General features: G+C 48.3%; 1 protein-coding gene across 1 annotated transcript; it reads left to right on the forward strand.

Annotated features, from left to right (window-relative positions):
- Positions 1 to 452: 452 nt before the first annotated feature.
- On the forward strand, positions 453 to 8,039 carry LOC139054497 (uncharacterized). Its single transcript, XM_070531557.1, has 2 exons — positions 453 to 1,917; positions 7,940 to 8,039. Exons 1-2 carry the CDS (start codon positions 590 to 592, stop codon positions 8,037 to 8,039), a joined length of 1,428 nt encoding a protein of 475 aa, XP_070387658.1. The 5' UTR covers positions 453 to 589.
- Positions 8,040 to 9,624: the final 1,585 nt, after the last annotated feature.

Raw genomic sequence — 9,624 nt, forward strand, 5'->3', positions numbered from 1 at the left:
TTAAAACGAGTCTGGGCTCTAACAGTCATTGAGACAGTAGAAGAGTGAGACTTTGTTTCTCAATTGTTCAAGTTTGTAATGTATTTGTTTTACCTGCCATGTATATAGAAAAGTTCACGTATAAATATTTCTTGTACATCTGACCTCATCGTTTCCTGCCTGCGTTTGACCAACAACTGCCGATCATCGTCCGATAAGCTTCAAGTTCCAACGGTGAAGCGAGGACGGAGAACGAACGAAACTTTACTGGCGCAGCACGACAGGATCGGCAAGCCCCACAACGAGGAACGAGCAGCGAGCCAGGCGCAAGGAATCAGAAGGCCACCAGCGAATTCCGCAAGGGTTGCAATTCATCTGGACAAGGACGTCAGGCGGCACCCCCAGCAGCAACGGGTGAGCGGGATTCCTTGCGTTTTGTCTAGGTTGGCATGGCTGTTGTTCAGTGGGGTTAATGGTGTTCACGCGCAGAACAGCGAATGCGAGTGAGGCTAACGTAAACATTGATACGGCATCTGAACAAAGAGAGGGTCAGAGACGGCAGGAACTACAACGCATCGGAGAGACCGAGTCTGAGACGTCGGATACTGAAATGGATAGTGAGACGCAAGGAGCTTCGCAGGCTCCGAGCACGACAGATCCAGAGGCCATGGCGGTGAGACGCCTGGAGCTGGAGCTGGAAAAGGTGCGCCTACAGCTAGAGTGCGAGCGCATTGCTCTACGGAGAGTGGAGCTCGAGCAGTCGAGCAGGCCGCCTTCGGTGTCGGAAGGAAGCGATCGGCGCGGTGCCATCACGGATGGAATAGCACAATGTGCTAAAGTGCTTAAGGCATACCGGTTGCCGTGTGACGCTGACGTTCCGATATGGTTTGATGAGGTCGAAAAGTTGTTTTCATCTTTTCAAGTACCAGAACACAGCCGTGTACATTTGATCATGCCGGCGCTGGCCGAGCGGGTTCGTTATCTGTTGCGTGGCCTCAATGACGAGGAATGTACAGATTATGAGACTGTAAAGAAGGCAGTATTAGATGAACTTAAGCTCACGCCAGCTAAATACTTGGAGAGGTTTGAAAAGGCTTCTAAACGAAAGGAGGAAACTTGGGCTCAGTTCGCGTCCCGCGCTAGAACCCATTTGGCCTATTACCTTCAGTCTCGCACTGCAAACACCAAAGAAGCTATGACGGAGCTTATGGTCGCTGACCGTATGAAAGCTAGTCTAAGCTCAGAAGCCCTAGAATATGTTCTTTTGCGGGAAGGCGAAGATTGGTTTAAGCCAGTGGAGGTGGCAAAAGTACTCGAGACTTTCGAGCAAGCTAAAGGGAAAGGACGAGCAACTAAGCCAGCCGCAACAGCCTCATTGCCGCAGCGCGCAAAACTAGCTGGCCCGCAGAGGACAAATTTAAGATGCCACGTGTGTCATATACAGGGTCACCTAGCCAGAGACTGCCCAAAAGCTTCAGATAAAGAACCGCAGGGGAAGCCACCGACTGTGCAAAAACAAAGGGTACAGAAGGTTGCTGTTGTAAGTGAAGAACCTCCACCAGAGCAAGAAAGGGTGCTAAGCGCTAGAGTACATGTCGTAGCTCAAAATGCTAGCTCGGGGAGGTCGAAGCTGGACCTAATCCCTATCATGTGCGGGGATATAGCAACGGAAGCTGTGTTGGACACAGGTAGTGAGATAACGGTAGTCCGTAAAAGTATGTTGCCCATCGATTTACAGGAGCCATCACGAACAGTAAGACTTGAGTCGGCATTCGGAAACACCATTCGAGCTAAGCTAGCTACGCTGCCCGTAGGCATGCATCGCCCGGGGGCTGTGATACAACCGCAGAGGATCGATCTGGTGTGCGCGGTTACCGACGAACCTGCAAACGGGGTTGACTGCCTGCTGTCAAAGGAAGATTGGGAACTACTACGGGCGCAGGAAAAAGAGGAGTTTGGAGAGGAAAATATTCCGCGGGCAGGGGTCCAATCAGTCGAAATGGTCGATAACACTGAGCCGGACTGCGGTCTAAGTTTCGAGGAAACGACAGAGCAAATGCCTAAGTTGCAAGAGAATAGTTTCATACAAGATGTCACTGGGGTGCCCAGTCAGCGGGAGCTAGAACTAGCCGAGAGTGTAGCTGAGTTGACAGGCACCGAGTGCCAGAGCAAACATGCTCTAGTTTACAATAGGAGGGCACGGACTAAAGAATTTAATGTCGGGGACCAAGTACTCCTCTTTGACACAGGTTGGGCAACCAAGATAGCTGCCATAGAAGGTCTTGTGCCACCTCACACAAAGAAAGAGTTGCGAAGTCTGTTGGGGCTTTGTGGGCATTATCGGGACTATGTCTCAAACTACGCCGACGTGGCGAGCCCGCTTACAGCTTTGACAAGGCGAGGGGTTCCTAATTCAATTCCATGGTCGGAAGAAGCGCAGTGCGCGTTCGAAAGTCTGAAATTAGCTCTCTGTCAGGCTGTCGCCATGAACACGCCTGAGCCTCATCAGCCGTACTGGCTATTCACTGATGCGTCAGCGACGGCGGCCGGTGCCTGTTTAGCTCAAATGTCAGCGGACAGAGAAGAAAAGCCGATCGCTTTTGCTAGCCACCGCTTTAACCCGACACAGGCGCGCTGGTCGACTATAGAGAGAGAAGCCTTTGCCATTATTTGGGCACTCAAGAAATTTGACTACTGGCTTTTCGGAGCAGTGGTGAATGTTGTCTCTGATCATAACCCACTGTCATATTTGACAACCAGCACCCCGCAGGGGGCCAAGTTAGCAAGATGGGCGCTTTCACTACAGCGCTACAATGTAACGGTGCGTCACCGGAAAGGAACATGTAACGCCAATGCCGATGCATTGTCAAGGCTCTCGAATCATTCATGGGAGCCAATCGAGTAAAGAGCAGAAAAGAAAGGATAGACAGAAACAGCCATGCCAGCTGGGACAGGCGTGAATGTTCCCGTTCACCTGAAGGATGTGTGCGTGGGACAGTTCAGCCTTGGTGGAACTTTCTGTGGCTGCTGTCGTCTATGTGTGTGAGGGTTATAAGACTATGGACATACTATGTATATAACCTGCATATGTTACTTTACTGCTGTTGTGCCGTGCAGTGCGTTGGAGTGTTCCTGTACATACATGAGTGTTTCTTTTGCATGCTCACTGTCATGAATGTGTTGAGCTTTCGCCCTTTTCTTTTATCGCTGTGAGAAAATTGTTTTTTTTTTTCCGTGGTCCTTTCAGTTCATTTTCCTGTTCCTTACGGACTCCGCAGCACCCGTGTTGGGCAGCGTATGTCAATTTTCTTTGACTACGGCACCTTCGGAGCCTAAATATTACGATACAGCGCCCTTTGGCTCTTGTAGTATAGCTGGGAACATTGTGAGCCCAGTATACTCTTTAGGAGGGACGTGTAAGGTCGCTCTGATTGTTCGTGTTTTTAAGTTTCACGAATCGGCCACGTGCTGTATGTATAGAGAGGGGGTTCACTTCCCCCCATGTCAGCGGGGCGACAGTTGCTGTGTTATGTGGGGTCACAGGCAACGCGCGGGGTTGGGTGACGCGTCGCGGCAGGTTCCAGGCGGGCGTGTGCCGATTCCTGGAAGTCAGTATTGTGCGCACGATGTTGGCAGTCCGCCGACGGGTCACACAGACCAGCCTTGAAACGAACCGCTGTACAAAAGGTATTGTGGGTCTGGCGCCCGAGTCCCTGACTAATTGGAGGCGCCGCCGAGGTTAAGAAGGACTTAGCAACTCTGACTCCGTGCCGCATGCAGTGAGCATGGACCTAATCCTCTACGCGTCCGGAACGTAATCGCCAGCCTTGTTGTTGTGTGCGACTGCCTGCGTGGTGTCGAAGACCAGCTTACCGTGCACGCTGTAGGAATGCGGTGCACACGTAAAGAGTGCATTCGCACGACGGCGTCTTGGAAACACGCACTCAAAGAACTTTGTCTTGTAGACAATAAGTTTGAAGGACAAGGAGGGTCATCCGTCTCCCAGACGGCCAAACTTTGAGTACAGCCGCACTTCGTGGTGCCGGTGCCCCTGCTTCCGAGACATTTGCAGCCTAGACGCCGTTGGGATTTGAAATGGTCTAGCGATAACTTGTTCGGGCCTGGCGTGTTTTGCTGAGCCGGTCACTCACTACGGAGAAATGAGAGGGCAACGGAGTTTTGGCGAAGAAGGAAAAGAGCTTTGGTTTTCCAATATGTTTATTTTTAAGAGTAAGCCCATCCCTGTGGGTTGTGGCTTAACAAACGGTTGACTCTGATTGGCAACTGAACCTGTGGGACGGGCCAACGGCCCTACCGCCTTTTTTCTTTGTATATTTGGGCTATAAAAATCGGGACGACATGCTGTCCCTCAGACTTTGCTGAAATCAGGATTGCTGATAGATCAGTGAGCCTCCGTACTATGTACGTTAAAACGAGTCTGGGCTCTAACAGTCATTGAGACAGTAGAAGAGTGGGACTTTGTTTCTCAATTGTTCAAGTTTGTAATGTATTTGTTTTACCTGCCATGTATATAGAAAAGTTCACGTATAAATATTTCTTGTACATCTGACCTCATCGTTTCCTGCCTGCGTTTGACCAACAACTGCCGATCATCGTCCGATAAGCTTCAAGTTCCAACGGTGAAGCGAGGACGGAGAACGAACGAAACTTTACTCTGCCGCTGGGCAGTTCCCGCCAAAACAAGTTTCACTGTCCACTGCTTTCATCATCACGAGTTCCTTGGGGCCATCCAAGCACCTTTGAGAACACAGAAGCTGCTTTTCTTTTTTTTTTTGCATAGAGGTGGCGGGACGGGTCCAAATTATAATTTAGCGGTCCCTAATGGTTCACCACTTAAGATGGATGATAGGTCTGTTAATTATAAATATAAACTTCCATTGACTCACTTTGCTACGACGGCAGTTAAGTGCTCGAAATTAGCTTTGCCTTGTTCGTCCGTCCCGCCCATCGCCTCAGTCCGCGCATTCCGTTGGCGCTGATGACCACCGTTGTCATCGACGACGCACAACGACGATTTTTGTCGTCGTTAACGCTATCTCGTCATACCCGGCTTCACCAATGCCACAGGGCTAAGAAAAAGAAAACTCCGCAACAGAATCTACCGGCATTTGAAGCCAGTGTGATTTTTGGAGCCGAGGGCGCGAACCACTGAACTATCCCTCGCCAGTGCTCGGCAATTGGTGCGAGGCTTTACGCTTTACACAGACTCCGAGAGCGGTGGCGTCTGTGCGTGTATTTCTAAGGCCAGTACGAGCAGTACTGTAGTGGACTGTAGTGGATTCCGTGCATCGCATAGAAATTTTTCTTAAAAAGATGGCGGCGTGTTTGCGTGCATTTCTCTGTTGTCGTGCTCATGAAGGTGTTTGCGGCACAGAGATGGCGTACATGACAATGATGATCATAAGCCGCAAACACGGCACATGCCCACAATGGGGATGCGCCAGGAGGGGGGTGGTTGATGGAAAACCAGGCCGCGGCACAGCGCCCACAGCGTCAAAGCGAGGTTGCAGAGACAGCGTCTAGTAGTTTACACAGTAGCTCACAGGAATCACAGCCGCCGTGCGGCTGCATCTTTTACCCAAAAGAAGCAAAACCAACATGCTCGAATTTCTGTCCTAACGTCCCACACAGCAACGCTGCACATCTACAGGGACAATGAAATTGCTCAAATCCCCAGATAGCATTGTGTCATGTTCAATAGCGGTGCTTAGGCGGACACTGGAGCTCGTTCTAGCACTGTTGGATTATTCTCATTGTCCTTACTTGGCTGCCTACGTAATCGCGCTGACCTGTTTTTCTGTTCTTATTTCTTTTTTTTTCAAACTCCTTCATGGTATCCTCGCCTGCCCTGAACTCCTCTGTTGTATCATTTATTGTATCCCGCTCAAGACCACCAGAGAAAGACCTTTCCACGTTCTTGCCTGGCAAGGACACTCAACCGTACACAGAATACCGGGTCTTTAATTGTAACGCTTATTCTCATGATCTAGATATTTTTTCGTAGCTCACTGTCATTATTTTTTTACCGAGCTTTACGTTCTTGTTTCATAGTTTCACACATTGTTCAAGTGCCTTTCACCTCCTTTTTCTTTTGTCGTTACCTAACGTTTGTTTTACGTATGCACACTTTTCTTTTCATATTTGTTCTTTTTATTCATATTTTTAAAACATGTATTCCCCTGTAGTCTTTCTTGTTATGTATGCGTGCGCCAGCACTCAACCTTAAGGTTCTACCTGGCTACGTTAAGTAAAGGATTGATTGATTTGCTTTCCTCGCGCGACTGGTCGCTCCAGGCACTTTGCGTGTATTCGAGGGCTTCTTTCACGCTCGGAAAAACGTTTACGATGCACGCATCGAGCAACAGAAAGCTGTACCGGGAGTTTTTCATGTTGCTCACCAGTGTTCTCATTCACACTTTTCATCGAATTATAGTACTTGAGAAGTTTATTAATTAAGACTAATTATGCAGTTAGGCTGAACTCAAAACATACTCCGATTATCTCGCACATTTACCTTGGTGCGTGATAGTTAAGACAACCTGTATATGTCCAACACCCTGCCGGAAGCGGTGGACACGAAGCTTCTCGGCGACTTCCAGCACACTGTTGGACCCGTATAATGCAGCGGTTCCTTTTGCTCGATTCTTTTCTTTTTTTTCCCTCATCTACCGCTCACGATTGGCTGATCATGGTGATGACGTAAGTAAGCGGAGCGCCATTAGAACTATTAGACACGTTCCATTATCATGGCCTTGGTCTCGAGGTGCAGGTAGAATTGCAAGCACAGGCGCATATCTATACGCTAGACGGTTAACGCCTCTACACGGCCTTGCATAGACGTGATCAATTGCAGCTGCCACTCGAGAGGTGTAAGCGTTCTCAGGAGTTATGCACTGAACTGTCCCCCCTTAGTCACGAATTATGACGGAGTGTCTATAATGCGTCAAACCTTTATAATTTTATACCATAGTGCTGTAGACTGTATTAAAGGAAGCCGCTCCGGTGTTTTCTGGCAAGTCTTCATAATTACAGAATAGTTAAATGTCGTGGTAATATACAGTCATTTATGCCACGTTTCTTCATGGAAAAAAAAATCAATCATCAGCTAGAAAAACGCTAACAAGTTAGCGCTTGGCTGCAGGTAACACGTGTTGGGCTGCTGAGCACGAGGTCGCGGGATCGAATCCCGGCCACGGCGGCCGCATTTCGATGGGGGCGAAATGCGAAAACACCCGTGTACTTAGATTTAGGTGCACGTTAAAGATCCCCAGGTGGTCGAAATTTCCGGAGTCTTCCACTACGGCGTGCCTCATAATCAGAAAGTGGTTTTGGCACGTAAAACCGTATAATTATTATTATTATATATGCAGGTAACACAACAAAGGTGAAACGATACTCCCGACGTTGCTAAACGTACGTAAAGGGGCACGTCGGACATCGCGTCAAACATGATACAGTGCCTTATACCCAAAGTGTTAGCGCGTGGCAGCGGTCGGCGCACTCAAGCGAATTGGAGCCGCATTGAAATTCACGTGACCCACCGCCCAATCTCCGAAGTTGTTTTTTTCCTTCTCACTACTGGACAAAACTGCCAGAAACAAGTTACGTACACGCGTACACTCCGTGTGTACAGCGTTACTGATGCGGCTGTAGGAACATCATTCGCGACGTACAAACCAGCGCCACTAGTCTCCAAACTCCTGCACACTTACGTCACAGATTTTCCTCGTGCTCGTGAGCCTCGGCTGCGTAAAATGTACCCCGACACGTCTACTCCACGAGACACGCGACACAAAACTTCGTGGAGGTGGGCTTTAGAAGAGAAGAGTAAAAAAATAAACGTTGGTTTTAAAAGAAGGAACATGGGACGACGTTGTGTCCTGCGATGTTGAAAAGGACTCTTCGGGGCTGCTGACTCGGCGTGCGCATGGCTGTCGAGGCGGACTTCCAAGGTGAAAGTGGTGGCCGACAGGTGGAAGCGCATCACACTGTGGGATGAAAGTTGGACGAGCAGAAGTAAGGTGCCTCAAACGGGCTGACCGACGTTCCGATCGGTCCAGTGGATGTCTCGTAAAACAGCTGCATTTTATACGCACTTGAACACTGAAATTTGAGCTGGATCTGAGCTAAAGCATCCTCTTAAGAAAGCAACCAACTTGGTGCTCGCGTTTGCTGCCGAACTTGTCCACAAGGCTAAGCACAAGCGAGCCAGTGAACTTCGGCAGGCTCCCCGCATAACAGCAACGCGGAAAACAACGGAGTTAAGTTGCATGAGGCTTCGGCGGTAAGTCGCCGTCCGCGGTTCGCGCATTTCGTCGTGAGCTGTGCCTGACGGCTGATAATTGTTAGCGTGACGTTTTTTTTTTTTTAATTGCTATTATTTTCCTATCTTTCCTGGTACGTTGTCATACCGGACTTAAGGGGTATGAACAAGTACCTTTAATACAAATTCTACTGATATATTTAATATGTTAGTGACCATTATCAAAGAACATTACAATCGTGTGAGTACACATCACACAAGTGCTCACGTATTATTATGTATATACATGGCCATCTGTAGATGTAGTATTCTTAGGAGATATGCGGCAAGTTATCTTTTCATCCACTTTAATTACCATTTACCTTAATATTTCTACAATTCAATTAAACGCAACAATTAACTTCCCGCACGCTTTCTCGGGCTTCATTGTCTTTTTCTTCCTGTGATTATACCTAATAAATCGAGCCGCTCGGATTCGCTTATTCATCTCGCTTCAGATAACGCGCCGTGGTTGCTTAGTGGCCACGGCGTCGCGCTCCTGAGCACGAATTCGCGGGATAGAATGCCGGCTGCCGCTATTCGATGGGGGCGAAAAGCACAAACACCCGTGTACCGTGCATCGGGGCACGTTAAAGATGTCCAGGCGGTCAGAATTGATCGGGACCCCCCACCCCACTACGGCGTGCCCCATAATGAGATCTGGTTTTGGCGCGTAAAACTCCAGAAGTTAGCTTTTAATCTCGCTTGAATGGACGTCTGAAGTACATCCATTTGCCTTCGAAAGTCATATTTCAGATGTCCATTGAAGTACGATATGTAAGACACGTGTACAGGACGCGCCTATGACAAACAGAAGCGGACATTCAGAAATTTGCTAAAGACGGAGCCATGGCCCGCTATGCGAAATGCAATACTATTTCCGCAGGTGTAATGAAGCGCTGTTCTCATACATGTTGAGCTATAATGCAGCTGAAACGTGCTGCGTGCTCAATTCGACAACTTCAGTAAATTTCGTATCCCCATGTGCAAAATGGGCATGCAAATATCTGTTAGCATACTTTTGCTATACCCTATAGTACTACTAACTTTCAGGAATCCTACTTCATAACAGCTGTTGCTAAATGCCTGGTGTTGAAAATTCACCTAAGCATCTATATGCTCAATTACATATTGACTTTCGATTGATACTTTTTAAAATGTTCTTTAATGAATCAAGTGGCTTACCCAGTTGGGCTACATATATATAGTAAAAGCGTTGGATACAGTATGCATTTCAATACACAACCAGAAACAAGCGCAACAAGATCGCTTGTGTGGTGGTAGAGAACAATAGAATGAGCATGCACATCGACACAGTGAGT

The sequence above is a fragment of the Dermacentor albipictus genome, chromosome 1, assembly GCF_038994185.2.
Source record: "Dermacentor albipictus isolate Rhodes 1998 colony chromosome 1, USDA_Dalb.pri_finalv2, whole genome shotgun sequence".
NCBI classification, from domain to species: domain Eukaryota; kingdom Metazoa; phylum Arthropoda; class Arachnida; order Ixodida; family Ixodidae; genus Dermacentor; species Dermacentor albipictus.